This window comes from Mycothermus thermophilus (genome assembly GCF_041956435.1).
Source record: "Mycothermus thermophilus strain CBS 625.91 unplaced genomic scaffold VTJ04scaffold_6, whole genome shotgun sequence".
Taxonomy (NCBI): domain Eukaryota; kingdom Fungi; phylum Ascomycota; class Sordariomycetes; order Sordariales; family Chaetomiaceae; genus Mycothermus; species Mycothermus thermophilus.
This window is the reverse complement of record NW_027191432.1, coordinates 1,393,373-1,412,546: the sequence shown is the minus strand read 5'-3', so window position 1 is coordinate 1,412,546 and position 19,174 is coordinate 1,393,373. Positions and strand designations below refer to the sequence as shown.

Below are 19,174 nucleotides of genomic sequence, written 5' to 3'. Positions count from 1 at the left end.
AGTGTTCTGAACAGATCTGGGTCGGGTAGATAATGGTCACTGAGGCATGCTACATGTTCCGCGATGTCATGATCTGTACACGAGTCCATTAAGCCTTCCCATCCATAGAAGCGAGCTCAGGGCCTGTGCCCCTGACACTATCTCAGATTTTGTATTGTCGTGAAGAGGTTGCCGTCTGGTGAACTTTGAGGATGCTCTGAGAGGTCTGGAGTGTTGATCCAACGCTTGCCTTGAGCAGGAGTCACTTCTGACAAGGCCTATTATCCCCTCCCTCCAACTCAGGGCAGTGGCGCTCTCTCAGCGCTCAAAAGTGGGAGAGGATCGTTGTCAACGGATCTCTTCCATCACTACAACGGTTTCCGGAGAACCAAACATCATCAATCTAGGGGCTTGTCCGATACGTTCAGGCTCTCATGGCGTGATGCTCCTCCTTCGACAAAGACGAACACGACTTGAGGCTCGGTTGTTCATCGCCATATCTCTGATTCTATGTGCCCATGGCATCATCATGGCTTCTACCTCCTGCCACTGCTCGAACATACCCAAGTTCTTCCCTCCCAATTCTCAAGGGGGGTTGCTTGGGTAAGGTACTCTCGCCTCTCCACAAATACCTCTATTTTCACCTCCTCTCATCCGGGGGCATTTCTATCTCTTCCTCCTGAGTGTTTCGGGACAATGGTTCTCATTGCCTACAGGATGTTTCCCCCACTATCAAGCATACTCCTGCTGTGTCCGTCCAGCTTCATATGGGAAATAGTAGAAACAACAAGAAACAAAATGAACAGTGGCGATCATGGATGAGATGGCGTTAGTTTGGCCGTGGTATTTGGATTAATGAGGAACTGAGAAGTCGAGTAAGACTGCATCCAAGCAATCCCGGGGAGCTCATCTCATGGAAAGTCCACGTTCATGACATGATGTCCTCAACCTCGGAGGCTGATTGCCCTTCACCAGCTCTCTCATCCCAAAGATTCACGAAGCGAGCTTGAAACAGCATCGACATGCCATCGTCGCCTCACTGACAATTTCCCAACCACCACAGTCTGTTTGTACAAGTTATCCCATCCGTGTCATTGTTCTCATTATTGCTCATTACACTCGTCCGTTTTCTCACCTCCCCTCTCCGTCAGAACAAGTAAGTAAAGGAATCCAACACTACCACCTCCTCCGTCCCTCCAAGGCCCTCATCATCATCATCATCATCATCATCATCATCATCATCATCATCATCATCATCATCATCATCATCATCATCCTCCTCCTCCTCCTCGCAAGCCTACCCCATGTAGGGCAGGTAATAATACCCACAACCAAAACCATATGCACACCCACCACAGTATTACCATCGCCAACCTCCCTACCCTACCCTCACACCCACCCCCACCGCGTCATCATCACCGCCATGATCTGTTCATCTGTGGTCAGCGATCCTCGATCAAGGATCCTCGATCACGCACCAACACGCGTCTCCTACAGTACGGAGGACGGTATATAGTCACTTCCACGCGACCGGACACTGTTAAATCACTTCCCCGGTTGACAATCAGCCCTCGAGGACGGAGTATACGCATATCTTACCTTCCTGAGATAAGGCAGATCGGGTACCACTCCCGCCGCACACTCCCTCCCTACATATCTACATAGGCAAATAACCACGTGAACAAACATCGTTTGCTTTTTACAAGTGCCGTTTTCACTCGGGACACGAGGTGGATGCGTGGGTGTCGTGCGTGTCGTGAGAGCACAGCAGTGGGGGATCAAGATCCTGCGGAGGAGGGAGGCGGGAAGATTATCATGGAGTATTTCCCCTTGCTGATAACTACAGGGCGGACGAACAGTGGAGGCCCGACGGGCGGAGGAGAGTTTACGTGTTTGAGTTCAAGACATTGGTTGAATTGAGTCAACCTGGAACCTTGACGGGAACGAGGAAGACATACATCCATCCATACATACAGAGGTAGATAGGATGTAGGAAGTAGGAGATACCACGTATGAGATTTGATGCCCGACGGGCGGCGGTTGGTGTTGGCGGCATATTCCGTACGGAGCAAAAAAGACGTATGTACATACATGCCTACTGAGTCTAGGTAGGTAGACTTACGGGTGGTTGCATTATGCTTGCCAATGGACGATCTAGATGTCAAACACCCATCCTTTCTCATTGCAGGGGGAGGGCGGTGTAAACTCCGCGGATGCAGGTCTCCGCCATCCGCGGGATCTTGGAGTCGCGTGGAATGGACTGCCGACGGCTGTAGGAATCTGGTATGTGATAACTAGTAGTTTGTTGGGGGGTATGTGCGCAAGGGACCGTGTCAATATGTATATGTCCGCGGTGGGCTGTCAACTTGCCATAAGACATACGCACTTAACAAGACACAGGGAATATGATATGATAGCAATCGCTTGTTTGCCTGCGTTTGATTGCTTCCCCTGGACGGACAGCTGCTGCGTTTTCCTTCGTCTGCATGTCGCTGATCTGATCTATCTGATCTGTCTTCTACTCCCGACGGAGGATTCCGTCGAAATCTCCGTTTGACACACTCCCTACTCCGTACACAGTTTTGTGACGAGACATGCAGACAGAATACTCCGTGAAAAAACAAAGGGTTGTTTGATTCTCGAGTTGACCAGTTAGTTGCCTGCTTGGAAGTTCCTAGTGGACTACTCCGTAGGTCCGGAGTAGTTGAAGCAACTCCCCGACTCATCCCAAAACGTGCGCTGAACATCACCGTGATTGGCCCCCTCTCATCCAGCGCGCAAACGCATAACTATTAAACGCGCGCGCCATACGCGGTTGTGGTGAGCGCGGGTTATGCTAGACTCAGGTTGTCACATTTAGTCCACTCGTCTCTATCGCATCTTTGCCCTTGCGCGGTGTGTGGTGCGCGAGTCTGTGTGATGAGCACCGTTCCCAGCACCTGTGACGAGAGATCTGTTGTTCTCCGTATTGGGGGACGGCTGACGGCGCGAGGCTGGTGTGGCGGCTGCCGGGATCTCGCTCCCCACGCTTTCCACTAGCTCCGCGTTCTCCCGCTGTGCGTGCTGTGCTTCAACCCTTTCGCTTCTCATCAGCCCGGGCTGTCACTTCACCAGGCACAAACTGTAGACGCCATCTCTTTTTTCGCGGGGGGGAAGAGGATGGGGGCGTTTTCTTGGTGGGATGAAGATGATGATCATCAGAGATGTGACTCGCCTTGGGTCCCGTCCCGGGGTCCCTGATTGATGAGTGGGGGAGGGGTGCGTGCGTGTGAAGGGCGGGAGACCCCGACAGACAGACAACGTGACTGATCTGGGATGTATGCATGGTCGATCATGTCAACACTCTCTCCCTCCGTCCCCTCCGCCTCTCCGCGGTTGGATGTTCATGCTCGGGCTCGGGCTCGTTGACTCGACTCGTGGAGTTGAGCGGCATGGGGGTATGGGGAAAAGCATGGGGAAAAGGGATGAAAAACGTGACGAGTGTTACGAGTGGGTTGTTCTTTGGGGCTATGATGAAGGCTGAACCTGCGTCTGTTCCGAACGGTGATTGAGTTGAAGGGGATGGTCGAGTCAGAGTGCGCGGTGCATCGGCCCCGGATTTGACTTGCTGATCAAGCGCATCTATCACCAAGTTAGTCAACGGGACGGCGGGAATGGGCATCCACGACGAGCTCACATCTCTCTCGTCGCGGACCACTAGGCGCGGAAACACGCAGGAGGAGAGTCGTCCATGACTCAAACCCCAACGGCCAGCCACAACCACTCGATACCCGCTTACCCCGTGTTCCGTGTGTGACTTGCTCCTCAGCCTCACTTCCCAAGCCGTCCAGTGGCCGTTGGACGGGGGAAGAGAAGGCGATGCACTGGTCCGTTCCGACGCGGCGATCGGCTTCTCACATTCGCCCTCCGGACTCCGTATCACTCATCTAGATTCTCTTCGTCATACCTATCTCACCCCGTACGGGGCAAGTAAGCGGCCAGTCAGGACCCGTGAATGGTAGGACCAAACGTAGGTAGTGTACTGAGTATCAGCCTTGTTTTATCCAATCGCCGACGTTGACTCATCTACTCCGACTCCAAGCCGTCGCATCGCCTCGAAAGCGGCTGGTGTGCGGCTACCCGCTGCTCTGCAACGGCATCCAGTCGGATGGGAGAACGGAGGGAAACGGAGATATGGGCGATGTGATTGCTCGCGGACCGGAGACGGGTTGGTCGCCAGTGCGAGGCCGCGGATGCATTTGGACATGATGACTGGATGGGATTTGGCCGTTAGTGGATGATGGGGAAAGGAGGCAATCACCTCCTGAACACAAATGTCCGTGTAAGTGGTGATGCACTTGTGTCTACCTATCTGGCCGTGTCCAGCAGACCCGCAACTCCTAATGTGATACGACTCTGTCCATACACCCCGCGGCCGCCCAAGGTGAGTGCGCCCAACGTACATGTCTCTCTTCCACAAGAAGTGTCGAGAAGGACGGAGAACGGAGGACAACTACAAGGCGATGCCACCGACCTAGGTGAGTTGGCGAGCGCTGTGTGGACGGGAATGCTTTCTCCAATCGCCCTGCGCAACGGCGGCCTTATACACTTGATTGGGCGGCCGCCGAGGCAACCGCCTTTGGCCAGCAACTCTGGAAACCCATCAGATGCCCGCGACGAGAAATCACGCGCCTGTTGATGACGTCGGCTGTTTGTTGCTGCCCCGTTGCGACTGGGCAACCATCTCCATGCAGCCCTACGAATTTCTGGGGAATGTACCGGGTACTTGCACATGCTTGAAGATGAGCTGTTACCCGTATTGTGTGGTGAGGTCCGTTTTGGCATGCGATAGAGTCGGCAGACGAGACAGCCGCGGTGAGGTTCGGCAGGCTTTGCGCCCAAAACAACATCAAACAAAACATGTGATGTCATCCTGCCCAAACCACGACAGCAGACGCGGCATCTGACTTAGACGCGGGGAAAGGCAGAGAGGAGAGAAGCCATGTGAGTCCGGCACTTGGCATCCAGTTGCACACCTGAACAACACATGTCCTTCCCTCCATCTCCCTCCCACGCGCCGAAATGAAGGACATGAAGGAAAATCAAGCACCAGACAAACTCGGAAGCCCCAAACACAGATCACCACCCACACCCCGCGGCTGTCGCGACGCAGTGGGGTGGTGTCGTGATCGCAGCCCGGCTCCCACGTGGAGGAGTGGAGGGGAACGGGAGGGGGAGGGGGAGGTTGGAGAAAGTGGATTCCGATAGCTCCCGTCACCCGCACCCGCACTCTCGGGAAGAAACGGAGACTGCAAGGAATATCCATCACAACGGGATCCCGTCACATTCACTTCTCCAAACAGCAGGAGACGGGAGATTTCCCACTCTCTCCCACTCTCCCACCTTTCGCGGGGGAACCCCTCCCCCCACGTTTGGGACCCGAGGCATTTCCAACGAGCCGGATCCCACGCTGTGCCAAACGCCTCCTCCTTTTTTCGCAAGGTGGAGAGCATCCCATCCCTCAGGTCCCGTTTGAGAACTGCCACAGCTTCCCTTTTCGTCTATCAGCGAAGGACAAATTTCGCTCACCTTCGCGACGGTCACCTTCTGGGAAGGAGAGCAAACACACTCTCTAGTAACTGCCACACCCACACTTTCGGGACTGAGGTGCCTGCTCCATTCCCACGTGCTCCGTTTTGACCGACCAGGAAGGCCTTTTTTGGTCTTTTGCTTTCCGTCGCAACAACCTGCTGAAAAGAGCAATCCCATCGAACAACGTCAGAATAAAAGAAAATGACGAGAGGCGTGTGTGAGGCGAGGCAAAAAGCCACAGTTCCCAAACACACAGAAGCGAGGTCCCGACGCTTCGTTAGCGAAGTGAGCCGTTTGTCCCGGGGAACTCGAGCCCTGGTTGCCGGGCGGTCCCAAGTGAAGGGATTCTCATTCAAGTGACCTCCCACCGGGAACGCCTAGCAGCAGGATGATGGACGCTCTGATCCTCCCTGATCATCACTCCCACACTCCCATCCTGGGGCGTTTGTCCAGGCGCACTCCCAGCAGTCTGGATCACAGCCTTCCTCCTTTCCCATCCCAGCAAAAACCGCGAGCCGGAAAACACATCCGGCCAGCGCCATCGAACGCCATCGCCACTGGTGTGGGCATCTCCTCATTTCGCCCCCGCGCGTCCCAATTCCCAAACAAGCGAAAGGCAAAGTGGCTGAAGCCATTCCCAGGGGTTTGCAGATTCTCGGGACCTCTCTCATTGCTTTTTGTTTGGGGGGATCAACGTGAACGAATCCAGACCTGCACCAACAGGCTGGAACCTCTGTGACTTTCTGGCCCTGTCCCTGGCAGAGCGCAGCGCACAAGCAGCCGTCAGGGGCAAGTGTGGGGCCCGGAAGCGTCCTCCGGTCCCAAGTCCCAGGCTCTGGCGGCCGCGGAGAGGGTTCCGGCCCCACTTTGGCCGGGATGAGGCCGGGGTTTTGGCAGCGGGTGCAGTGAGTTTGGGATTTAGGAGAGTGGGGGTTTGAGGAGCAGCAGGACAATCCAGACCCAGACCCAAAGAGCTGGGACGTGGTGGCGGCGGCCACGAGGACGCGTTTGGGAGCTTGTGTTGTTGCTTTTCGTTGTGTTCTGTTCACGCCCTCCTCGCCGTCGATGGCGTTTTCACTTCTTCATCGATGGTGTGGTGTGTTGATTGATGGTGATGGGGGCCTGGTCCTGGTTCATTTTTTTCCCTTCACTCGGGTCAGCTTGGGAGAGGGAGCCAGGAGCGCTACCACCGTGATGGGACGCGCCAGTTCACCTTTGGGTTGGCAAAAGCTGGGGGATTTCGTCCAGACGGGAGGGCGGGGGCTGAGAGTTCGGGCCGCGGCGTTTTTGGAAGTGTTTTCTGGATTGTGGTGTTTCAAGTTAAAGGCGTTTGGCATGGAAACAACAAAAGACGCAAAAGACTCAGCAGTTTCGAGCAGTTCCTCTTTCTGTAAGGTATCCGACACAGTTACGGAATACCAAAGAACTAGATGCCATCACTTCCCAAATGCCATCCACCATCACTTGCCAGATGCCAATGTGAACACCATGGCAAATGTCAAAATTTTCACTTCTCTATCTCGGCTGTCAAAAGGTTTGACACCCTCACGGAACCAGAAGCCCGATGTCCCGGCAAGCCCGGCAAGACGGAGTGAATCCCATTGGCATCCCAGCCAGCTGGGACAACCGATGAGCAAACGGATTCCCAAGCCGAAAAAGGAACCGTCAAGTGAAAAAAGCCCCATCAAGGAAAAAAAATGAAAATGAAACACAACAATTCCATTATTCTTCCCCCGGCCTGTCGTGCCATCCGCAAATGCCACCATTTCGCTCTTTTTTCATTCCGGCCCGGGCTCCGGATGAGAAAGCCGGCCGGGGGACCAGGGGTGTGTTTCTCGGTCTCGGTCAATTATTTTGTTTGGTTTCTTTCCGTCCGTTGCCCTCCCACACTTCCCAGCTGTCTGGTTCACCGGTCGGTTCCAGACCCTTGCTTACTGTGTACGCTACCCTTAACCCTGGTCCGGATCAGGCCCCGAGCAGCCAGGGTTGGCAGGGACCAAACGTGCGTTCCGTCTTCCGCGGTTTGCTGGTTTCTTTATCGATAAGCAATAGCAAAACCAAGCCGGCGCGGCTAGCGGGTTAACTAGCGGGTTTAGTCCAGTGGCGGTTGGCGCGCGTGGGCGCCGAGGGTCTGAGCGGGCGGCCCGGTCGGATCCAGGTGGGTGTTGGTTGGGATTTGTTGATGTTCCCCAGGTTCGGTTCGAACAAGCGCAATCGCGTCAGTGTGCTGCTGGGTGATGGCGACGACGCTGGACTGGCCGGTGTGAAAGGTTCCAAGGTTTTTTGAGGAAGCGATGGAAGAAACGCTGAGAGAGCAACAAAAGCTCTCCGTTTTTGGAGTGAAGGCTCTCTCCTATCATCGGACTCACGGTATGGGACTGGAGAGACGAGCTTTGGACTTCTCGTGTTGCCTCTGTGCCTATCGATAACTCGCATCGACAGCTATCTCGGTGGCAAAAAGACAGACGCCCAACTCTACCTGAGGAGCTCCATACGGCTTCTTCGTATTGACTAACTACCACCTTCTTTCTCGCCATCGGGCGCTGCAGATGCCTATCAACACCGACTACTACCCGCACATGCCCTACTACTACCGAGGCCATAGCCACTCTTTTCTTCTTCACGTTCGTGATTTTTCGCCGTGGCTGGCCGCGGTGCTGATAAGGCACACTCACTGATGAAACGCGGGTCCGGCCGCTCCTCGGCTGGCGGTGATGATGATCCCCATATCTCCACAGCCGTTAGTGAGTTGGGCCTCGGTGCTGTGCTGTGTTGGTGGATTCTGTGGATTCCCACGCGGCCGAGATGGAGCCGGACCCGGTCGGCAATGAGAAAATCACGAACAAAAAGTGAAAGATGGCAAAAAGAAGGATCGTCAGGCACGTGGAAACGCTGTGTTCACTTTTTGTGTGTGGATTTGCCGTTTTGCCGGGCCGGGCAGCAAAAAGCCCATCAGCACCTTCTTTTTCTTCACCGTTTTCCCCGGACGCCAAGCTTTCTCGCTTGGCGGGAAGCTGAGCTCGAACCCGTTCGGCCGGACCCGCGTCTCTCCCACGTTCACGTTCCGGACCGTCAAGGAAGGCGCCTTCCGTTGGGGAAAGCTCGGGAGCTTTGGAGCTTGGGGGGGAGGGCTTGGCGTCTGGGGTAAAACGGAGCTTCCCCGTTGGGTTTGGGCTGAAAAATCGGCGTGTCCGTTCCCAGGCCCCACTTTCCGTTGTCCCGTCCCCCGGCCGGCGGATCGCTTGTGGGATAGAGAAGAGGTCTGGAATGCGCACCGGCAATCCGTCCGGCGATCCGTTTGTCTGGACCGCCCATCTGGATTGGATGCACGCCCTCCCGGACGGTGGGTGCTTGGACACGCTCCAGGCGAGCGGACAGCCAAACACACAGACCAGCAGAAAGGCGGTCTGTTTGGAAGTGGAGGGGCAGATGCCCTATCGTCGTCGTCGATCGATCTTCACTTTTGCGTTGACGCCGGAAGAATTTTTTTCGCACTTTTTTTGACAAGGGACACGCGATAGGCGGAGAGAGGTGTTTTTTACACCGCACGAACCTTTTTGAAACATTTCTAGGGCCTTTTCTTTTTCTCGATGCAGGGAGAGTGGGGTTGTGTGTTTGAGATTGTTGATCTGTGCTGTACGCTTCAGGCCGGAGGCGTGTCCGCGGATGAGACGGGCGGGGGACACACAGACAGACGGCGACAGCGAAACCTAATGCTTTGCTTTGCCAACAATAGGTAGGAGGGCCAGCCAACGCAACGGTCACGGGTGTTTGGTTTGATGTTTGTTTCTTTGCGGCGTGGGTTGTGTTGGATGTTGGATGGATGCTGCAACGTTTCTTGTTCCAAACTTAGACCTAAGGTACATACGTAGGGTAGGGTAGGGTTAGGTAAGCTCGGGAGGATACGGTAGCTCTCCCGTCGCGGAACAGCCGTTGCCCGTCCGTCAGGCTTACCGGCAGATCCCCAGACGGTTAACCGATGAAAGATGACTTGGCGGACGGCGGGCAGCACGCGTTCGCCTGGCGGTTCCGGCATTGGTGGTTGTTGATCGTCGGGTTGGCGTTTGTTGACCTGCAGTTTGGCTGTTACTATGAGTTGGCAAGAAAGGCGGGGAGATGTGGAGGTTGCGGTGTGTTTTGTGGGAGGATGCAGTGGTGATCTAGAACGTTTGGAACGTTCATGTTTGAGAGTTTTGATAGACGGACACCGGCAGGCATGGAGATTAGGTACCTAGTAAAAATGTTGAGCTGGCCTTTTGGGCAGGACAACCTGAAGACCTGAAGACCTGATGACGATGACGGTGATAGTTGTCGTTCAGGTTGTGTCGGGTCGGATGTTGTTATGACGTCGGTTAGCAGCGAGCAAGAATCTCGGGTATGGTGGTGGCCTGGAAATTGGGTCGCCGGTTTCTTGATTGTCAGTTTTACGGACGAGATGGATTATGAAATTCCTTGGAAGACGCGAGGTGGGAAACACGGCAGCAGCAGTATGCCGATGCCCCTCGAATCTTCCGCCATTCAACGACTCGATGTTGGCAGCTGGTGTGTCTCCAGACTAACTCAGGTACCGTCATCATTTTCTGATGATGCTGAGAAATACACCCGTCGCATCGCGCTCGTCTCGCACCTTTGATCTCGTAATCCAAGGCCTGACTGCAGGTACCGAGGCGGTAGGCACCTTAATAGCTATATCAAAACTGTGCCATGAAATCTGTGTAGTATCTATTCCGTCCGGCCGCACCGACCCCAAATTGCAGCTGAAGTAAGCCGGCAATATTTTCAACTGTCGTTGTGCGGCTTGTGCGGGCCCAACGCTGACTCAACCCTGACGCCCCCGCGAATAAGCCACATGCCGCATTCCCACGGAGCTATGTCCGTTGGTTTGTGCCACCATCACCATCCATCCCTCCACGGCCTTGTTTCGGCGGCGCAGGTGGTCTTCCATGTTTTCGACGCAAGGGGCGCTGGCGCTGCAAAGTTCTGTACATTCACCATCCCGTCCGTCCGTCCATCCGTCCGTCCCCTCCATTCCTCCTGCTGCTCCTTCGGGAACCTCGGTGCCTGGGACGTATGCTACCTACCCTTCCCTTTGGCGGGTTTGTTCGTCATCCATGTGCATGCTGTGTTGGTTCAAACAAACCAGCCTTACTATGCCGCGGCTACCGACCGGTCAGAAGGTTGAGAGTCGAGTCAAGTCCAACTTTGACAAACGAACGTTGTATAGCATCTAAGGGTATCGAGCACTCCCGAATCTAGGGCTGCGCCCCGGCTGCATGCAACCAGTCATATCTCACCCATTTTGCACTCCTGTATGTAGATGATCGTACCCGCCCGTGTCCGACGTCGCACCGACCGATACGCATCCGCATCCGCTGTCGGCTGTCAGCTAGGGGGAAAGGGGTTTGGTTTCTGAGAATAGCTTTCTGATCTGATCCGAACCGGATTTCGAGCCCTGAGATGATGATGATCGGGATTTCTTGGAGGAGCCTATCTCAGGTCGCGCCGTTTGAAGCTGGCAAACGGAGCCGGCACAGAAGACGGTTGGAGGTGTGGAGCGGGAAAAGAGGGGTGGTGAGAGCTGCTGCTCCTCCTCCATCTCCATCTCGAGGTTAGGTACTATCTCGATATCTCTCATCCCTTACTTCGGGTTTACTCGGGAAGACAGACAGACATCTCTGATGTGAAACCCGCCAATCTATCCGGTCAAAAAGCAGGGCGCAAACGATCAAACAAAGTGATTCATACATTCTCGCGATCCATCCTCGCCCCGCCCGTTTGACAGCAAGACAGATTGCCCCCCCAGAGCCCAACATGAGGGGCAATAGAGGGAAGAAAGGAGGGGTTGTGGGTTGTGAGGTCATTCCCGCCTATGGTGGTGAGGGGCAATCGAGCCTAGTCCCAAACGCGATGTCACGGCTATCGCGGCGGGCGGGCATTCACTACTGACAGCAGTCTTTTGCTACACACACAAACCTGCCTGCTGAGGATAATGCCCCTCCTTTCCCGCTTGCTGCCCCGCCGTCGCCCGTTGCCCCCCCGCGGGTTTTTGATGAGGTGGTGATGTTGTCGCCATCGCCATCGTAGCTCGTGCCGCTTCGCTGTTACTACCTACCTCCATCAGCTGCTAAACGCGCCGACGAGATGCGGTGTGGTGAGGTCATTGTTTGAAATGGAGGTGTGGGTGCTTGGTGAGTTGGACATGCGGCAAACCGTCTTTTTTATTCGACTTGCCGCTTTGGATGTGCGGTGTTGGCATGCGCAGGGCGGCCTTACCTGAAGCCTCACCTAATGCTTTGTAGAGGAGGGCACCGAAAGTGGTAATTTTTTTGGGCATTTGTAGCGACGACACACCACACATGCTATCCACACACGCACAACGTGAGGACAACCACCACATCACTACGTCAGCGCTGTCGGGTTTTTACACCATGGGGAGTCCAGTGCTGGCATGTTGTCCGGGTCGCCCCGCGCGGGGCGGAGGGTAGTGCAAGATGGAGAAAGCAGGTTTGTGGGAGAATCGTCAGCTAGACCGGTTTGAGGGTTGTGTGTTTGTGCCCTCTTTTGTGTCGGTAACTCCAGTTGGATACGAGGAGAAATGATGTGGCAATCAAGGCAAGCAAGAAAAAGAAGAAACAAGAGAAAGAAACAAACAACCTCAATATCATTATTTTTTCTCTGACGAAAGCAACATCAACAAACACCAGACATTTCGACCTTACTGTGCCCATTGCAAACAGCAAATGCTGAGTTGTGGTGTTGCGTTTGGGATAGTCCAAACTCGAAGAGACGCCACAAGAGGAAGGGTGTGTGTCGGCGCTTGTGTTTTCTCTTTCTTTTCGCTCGTTGCATATGCCGCTTTTGGCGGTGAGGCGCGCACACACACACCTCCAAAGCAAAGAGCGTGCAGCAGCCTGGGGTAACAGGGGTGCCTGATGTGGCAACCGGGGACAATGCCGGGGAAACGGAGAGCGTCACAAGCTCTGGGGGCTCCGTTTTCAAATGAAACGGAGGATCAACTCCTTCCACTCTCTGCTCGGTGTCCGTACCATTCAAACACAAACGAAGGCAGCAATGTCTTTCAGCGAGCTCAGCCTCCAACGCGCCGCTGACTCCCAACTCAACGTTACATAGCAACCACCACATGCCATCCGCGCCGCCTTGGGCAGGACAGATATGCTGCCGCCTCGTGTTGGCGATAACTGCTCCTTACCGCAGTCTGCTAGTTATCTGTCTGAGATAACTCCCGTAGAAGCGGGCGGCCGTGGCAAAAGAGAAGCAGGAATGCGAGGAACCGGCAGGCGGTCAGACACCGCAACTTTGGGCGCGTCAAGGCTAAAGCGTGCCGCGACACTGAGCGTGCTGCTGGTTGCAGGGCGGACTCTGTCCAAGCGCAAAGCAAAGCAGCGAGACGGCGTGGGGGATCCGCCGGATGGTTATCCGGAGCCATGGGAAGTTCCAGAACGGTGAGCACAGTCATGAGCCGCGGTTGGGCGTGGATGGAAATCAGCTGGGCCCGGGGAACCACATCCCGCGGTCCCCATGGTCTCGATCCCGACGGCGCCCAGCGTCCGTCGAGACGGTGAGCAAGCCCAGAAGTCCCGTACCTGGTACCCTTGATGCCACACGCCCCCCCTTGCCGACCGACTCTTTTCCTACACTCCCTAACCTCCACGCCCTCCACACACCCCCCTAGGACGGTCGGGTACTGAGCGCACACACACGCGCCTCACTCATCACAATCCAGGCAGACGCTGAGATCAGTCCTCTCTCTCGTCTCTCCCTATTGTGATAAATTCCTCGCAACGCCTCAACACGCCTTCCCCGGGTTTGTAGCACCGCAAACTGTCATTCCAAAGCAAACGACACCCCTTGCTTTGACTGTCTCTGCTGTTGTGTTGCTTTTCGACTCTCGGTTTTGCTTCTGCGGGAGTCACATTTAATCTGCCCCACGGCATCCTGATCTCTGGGTCCGCTTACCCTTGTCCGCCTCTTTCTTCCGTCCACACCCACACCCCACGACCCCCCGGTCCCCCCCGACACACACTCCAACACCCCCGAGGGATATAAGTCTTGCTTCATCCCAAGTCACCCACGACTCGTGCCCACGTCAAAACACCATCATCGTACTTCACGACTCAAACCACCAAGGCCATTTCGTCCGAGATCACTCGATCCAGACCAGACGAGACCACAAGCTACACGACGACACCAAGGTACAACCTCGATACGTCATCCACCACCGTCGCACACGAGATCTAGATCCACCGCCGCAATGTTCGGCTTCAACTTTTTCTCCGGCTACTCGAGCTCGACGAGCTCCAACTCGTCCTCGACTTCCACCACTACCGCCAGCTCCCTCGACTCGTCCATCTCGGCCGCTGCTCCCTACGGCACTATCTCGTCGCCCATCGACATGGCCCTCCGGTCCTCGTCGCGCCGCGGGCCCGACCCGGAGTGCGCCTACCCGTCCTGGCCCCGCCGCTTCTCGCTCGGCGAGGAGGAGTACGGCCAGGAGCGCGCCACCAGCTACATTTCCGACGAGGAGCTTCTCTACGCCGACGTGTTCGAGGACGACAGCGCCAGCAGCGAGGCCAGCGCCTCGCCTTCCCACTCGCCCGTCATCCCCGCCGCTCCCGCCCTAACCGAGGCCGAGATCCTTCAGCTGCACCGCGAGCAGCTCGCCTACCAGCGCGAGATGCGCCGCATCCTGCTCGCCGAGAAGGAGCTTCGCCGCCGCGCCGCTGAGGAGAGGAGGGCCAAGGGTGCTTCCAAGCGCAGGACCGCCGCGGTTGCTGGCCCCAAGAGGAAGAGCAAGCTCCCGGCTATCGCTGAGGCCGAGTGAATGAGTTGAGCTTCACGACACGACGCGATACCCTCGATCATCTTCACCTTCACATGCAGCCCATAGCATCGGGCTTCATTCACTACAGCGCTCACATTCATACAATCCCGATCGGTAAGTTCCAAGCAAATCTTTTCCCGCCTTACCCGCTGACTCACCCTTCTTTCTATCCGTTTCTCCATGTGAGAGCGGAGCGGAAACGGGGTGGGATCCGTCAGCGTTGCATTTTACCCGAGCTTCCCGTGCTTTTTTGGGTGCTCGGATTCCCGACCAATAGAAACACGTGGCCGCTAACACATGTCAACAGGTCTCCGATCAAGGCAGTTGCAAATGCGCAAAGAGCTTATCGCGCCTTTGCTTTTGAGTCACCGCCGGTAGTTGTCGGCAATCTTCGCTTCATCACAATCACAATCACGATTGTTGATGAGAGAGCTGCATTGAATCCGAGGATGCTTTGACAGCCGAGTTAATTTTTGCCGATGACGACAACATCCACATTTCACATTTCACACCGACGATCGACACGAAAAACCGACGGAGCGAAAAAAAGGATTTTTCCTCTACCCCGGATTTCACAGGACGGGCCGAAGAAAAAACGGTTTTCTCTGCTCCGCTCGGCGATTTCCACTGGGCCGCAACCGAGAAATCTCGGTTGTTGGGTGAAAGGATTTTCCTTCCCCCGAGAACCAACGGCCCGTGGATCCTTCTGCCAAAATTTTTTCCAGTCCCGACGCACGGGCCGGCGATTACCCGACCAACGGCCGAAGTTCAGCCACTCCAGCCAATGGGATGCACCGAACCGGCTGGCGGATGGAAGGCCCGCGTCACCGCACACCGAGGTCTCTTCATCCTTGGGTGCACACACTCTGGCTTTCGGGGCATTGACTCCGAGGTCTTTTTAATTTCTTTACTCTTTTTTGGGTTGTCGTCCCGAATCCCATTTCCCCTGCTGGGCTGGGGTGGATTGACACCTTTCCTACTTTTTGGTTACATGTCTTTTTTAAACTTAATGTTTTCTTGTTTTATGTCTTGATTTAATATTGGGACCAAAGCGGGTTTTTGCATTTTGGGATCTCCGGGGCATTTTGGGGCATCAAGGTACTAAAAAGTTTTTCTGTCTGGGTTTTGGTTAACAGCATTTACAAGAGGAGGAACAGTACACACTGATTGGTCTTGGGGATACTTATGGGAACATTTGGGAGCATCAGCATCATCATCGGGCATTGGGTTATGGGTTGTTTTGGGATTTGATTTTGGGATACCCCTGTGTTATGACTTTTTTGTACCTTTGGTGATACCCCTTGTTTTTTGTGTGTTTGGAATGAATGGTATGGGCTTTGGTCCCTTGGGCACTATCAGGTAGATAGCTTTTAGCTCTCGGCTCACAGCAACGAGAAGCAATTGAGCAACTTTGGTTTGCTTACACTTTGGGTTCTGCTTCGCTGGAATGTGACTTGTGCTTGAGTGTCTGAGTTGTGTCTGGATTGTTTGTCTTGGAGTTGATCTAGGTATGTAGTTACGTAGTTAGAGATTAGGTAGTTGTCGAACAAGGAACTGTTTTGGTATCTCCCAGTCCAATACTTGTGAACTTACTGAACATAAACAGCGAGATCTGATGTCCCATAACTTGACCTTAGCATTCATACAACGCCATTACCTCCCTACCTCCGTTTCTCTTGTTCAATCAACAGTTACCTGGGTGGCACAACCTGTTGCCTAACTCCTGAGAAAAGGCCAGACAGGTACCTGAGTGGAAGCAACAACCATTGTCTCAACAACCCCATCCGCGAACCGAATCTGGATATATAGGGGCTTAAGGTTCTGAGATATACGTAACGAACTCAATGATGTTATGTGATGTGGCCTTTGCTGTGTACTCGTACATCCGTCCCCTCGCTGGGTAGGTAGGTAGGTACCTCTGTAGTTACCCATTCCCGGCTGATGATGGTGGAGGTCTTGTTGAACTATCTACGACAACTCATCTCGACTCATCCCCCCTCCACCACCACCACCACCACCTCCTCCTCCTCCTCCTCGACTTACTTTTCTGCATACCAAGATGTCGACACCCTCCATTCCAAATCTCGTTCCTGACAATTACCCTCTCCGGAACACACAGCCAGGTCAAGGTTAACGGCTGTCTTGAGTAGAACGCAAATCACAGTTTGGGGTTTGTTGAAGGCTTACAGAGGCCAGTTAACATGTCCACATGCAGCTACATGTCCTGCGTACAGAGTAGGGGTAGAAGGGATGTGTTCAAGCATGGTTTACCATGAACCCTCCGAGTTGATTACTATCGGTTGTGAGTCCGCTTACCTGGGTGACCTAGGTTTCAACATGGTCTTGCCGTGTCTTACGAGGATGGTGAGTACAAGATGCGCTCCTACCTGACATACTGACACAATGAAACTTGTGGGCTTGTGTGAGAGTGGGAGAGGACAGGTGGATGGCGCGTAACTCGTTGTTCTCTCTGACGTCCAGGTACGGAGGAGCTGCATACCTACCTCATGTACCCAGATGGGCAAGTGTCCTCCGTAAAGGTTTTGTTGAAGCCTACGATGGAGAGGTTCCCATCTATAGTTCTGGATACCTGTAGACCTGTGGATTGGTGGCAGGGACTGCTTCATGAGGGGACATGTCCATAGTGCCGAGTGTCACGCAGGTCCGACATCCTGACGACCGGAGGGAGAGAGGGTGGATAGCCTCAAGTCAACTCTGGGTGGTTCAGGTTCAAACAGAGCAGAGATATGTCTGTATTACGTGTCAATCCACGAGGAGGAGGCTTTTTGGGACATTGTTTGGCTGTTTTACCCTTCCTTCGTTCACTTTTCACCGTTCACCTAGAGCCTTGTTTCTGTTGCATGAGTCTGGAGTCTGGTACAGGCCTATAGTTTTTTGGTGGCGTTCCTGCTCCAACGACGAGGCACCCAGGCTGGCCATTTCTTACTACAAACGAAGCCTTTCTAGCAACGCCATGTCGATACCGAGTGTCGTCAAGAAACGACGGCCATTCGGGAATACGTCTTGACGGTTGGGAGCCCCGGTACAGGGCATGGATGGCAAGATGAGGTTGAACCCCCCCAAGTATTCCAAGCAAGGATGAGGCAATGATGCCAGTTCCATGATACTGAGCTGTGCTTAAGACGAGATGGGATATTCCACGCACAACGAGTCAGGCGTAGGAATGTGGTCTCGAGTGTGACAGGTCGGTCTGTCTCCTGTGCTCTGCACAAAGACACCGCCAACGCAGTCTCAGGGGCCTTGAGACTTGGTGATATCTCGATGCTGGACCTAGTCAGAGGTCGCTTGCAACTGGCATATGCCTTCTACTTCACACCGTGGGCTTTCACACCACCGAGGCTGCGACTCATTGTCGAGGGGTTGACCTGGATTCGAATGATTCTTGCGGGTTGGATGACCACGAGTTCTTCAAGGAGGAGAAGAGGTCCGCAGTGCTGATTGCTCGGGCGAATTTATATCGGAGGGGTTCATGGTCTTTCAACCCCTGAGTTGATGGGGGACGCTGATCCCATTTGCTTGACATGTGAACGTAGCTTCATGGGGTTTGGACGTAGCAAGGGATTACGAGAATGATGTAGCTCCTTGAAAAGTTCATCTTGGAGACGAAGCCATTGGTCACATAATGAAGGGGAATGGTCGAGTCAGATAATCTCAAGACTTCACTGTCGTCTCGCACAGGCTACACTCGTGTAACTCTGCCTCCTGAAAGAGGCTTTGTTACTAGGACATCGCTGCAGAGTGGGCATGTTAAGCAGCCCAAGCCGATCAAAAGCGGTTGATGTAATCGGAGGGACAAGCTGCCACTGACCTGTGTGAGAACACTCGCACTGCGCGGGGGAGGTATCTCCTTGAGCGTCTATCATTCACCGCGCCGAGCAACTTGGAGATCGGATACTCTCTCCTGGACTGTTCACATTCTTCCAAGTCCTTCCAGATGTCGTTGTCGGCATGCCAATAAAAGTTGAGAGCCAGACCGACGGACAGACTGATACCTAGACTGACTGATGGACTACTTCGCTCACATACAAACACAAGTACTCAACTCATCCTGTTCCCAGGTAAACACAACCAGCCGGACATCATGGGCAGGTTTTACACCACAGTACTCCATTAACTTATCCAGCAAACCCGATGTGAAAGAGGTAGATGTTGACACCATGGCCCCCAACATCTCAATGCAGTGTTTGTCGACCCCGAACTCGACTCTACAACTCCCTCAAGAGACGAAAGCAACAACCCATCCTCAGCCTACCGGACAGGCCGAAACGATAGTTGTCAAACACAAGATGGGGGCCAAAAACTTCATGTCTAGCAAAGAGGCGAAGCTCGGTCATGCCTGGTATACTCGCCCCAAACATACATGGCCTCTGCATCCACCTACATCAGCTGATGCAGAACAAGTCCTTCCCCAACCGTACTCCGAATAAGTCAGGTTTCGAACGGAGAAGGAGGTATAAGATGACTTCATAATCTCACGAAAGTCCTTTCCACTATGTAACTTGACATGTCTGGATCCAAACCCTGCTACGTCCAACCCGGCAGATCTCAGAGACCCCCATCCCGTGAGCGAGGAGTTGATATCCCATCCTCCATCATTGACTGCACTTCCCGTCCAAGGCTCTCTGAAACATCTGCCTGTGGATCACGTTCCGTGCTTGAAGCGCGTGGCTCATCCAGCCGTCAGAACACCTATCCTTCTTCTCACAGCAGCCAGGGCAGGCTGAGGTCCTCCGTACATACGCAGCCGATGCGATAACAAGC

At 54.3% G+C, this 19,174-nt stretch overlaps 3 protein-coding genes across 3 annotated transcripts; 2 read left to right on the top strand and 1 right to left on the bottom strand.

The window, feature by feature from the left end:
• Positions 1-10,802: 10,802 nt before the first annotated feature.
• Positions 10,803-11,152, bottom strand: VTJ04DRAFT_8921 (uncharacterized protein; the record flags this gene model as incomplete). The annotated part of the gene is made up of 3 exons (XM_069367411.1): positions 10,803-10,819; positions 10,878-10,922; positions 10,990-11,152. The coding sequence occupies 3 exons, from the start codon at positions 11,150-11,152 to the stop codon at positions 10,803-10,805; spliced, it is 225 nt and encodes a 74-aa protein (XP_069215742.1).
• Positions 11,153-13,822: 2,670 nt separating this feature from the next.
• On the top strand, positions 13,823-14,392 carry VTJ04DRAFT_8920 (uncharacterized protein; the record flags this gene model as incomplete). Its single annotated transcript, XM_069367410.1, has 1 exon — positions 13,823-14,392. One exon carries the CDS (start codon positions 13,823-13,825, stop codon positions 14,390-14,392), a length of 570 nt encoding a protein of 189 aa, XP_069215741.1.
• A 53-nt stretch (positions 14,393-14,445) lies between these two features.
• VTJ04DRAFT_8919 (uncharacterized protein) lies at positions 14,446-15,755 on the top strand (the record flags this gene model as incomplete). The annotated part of the gene is made up of 4 exons (XM_069367408.1): positions 14,446-14,506; positions 14,700-14,766; positions 14,825-15,378; positions 15,529-15,755. 4 exons carry the CDS (start codon positions 14,446-14,448, stop codon positions 15,753-15,755), a joined length of 909 nt encoding a protein of 302 aa, XP_069215740.1.
• Between the last annotated feature and the right edge of the window lie 3,419 nt (positions 15,756-19,174).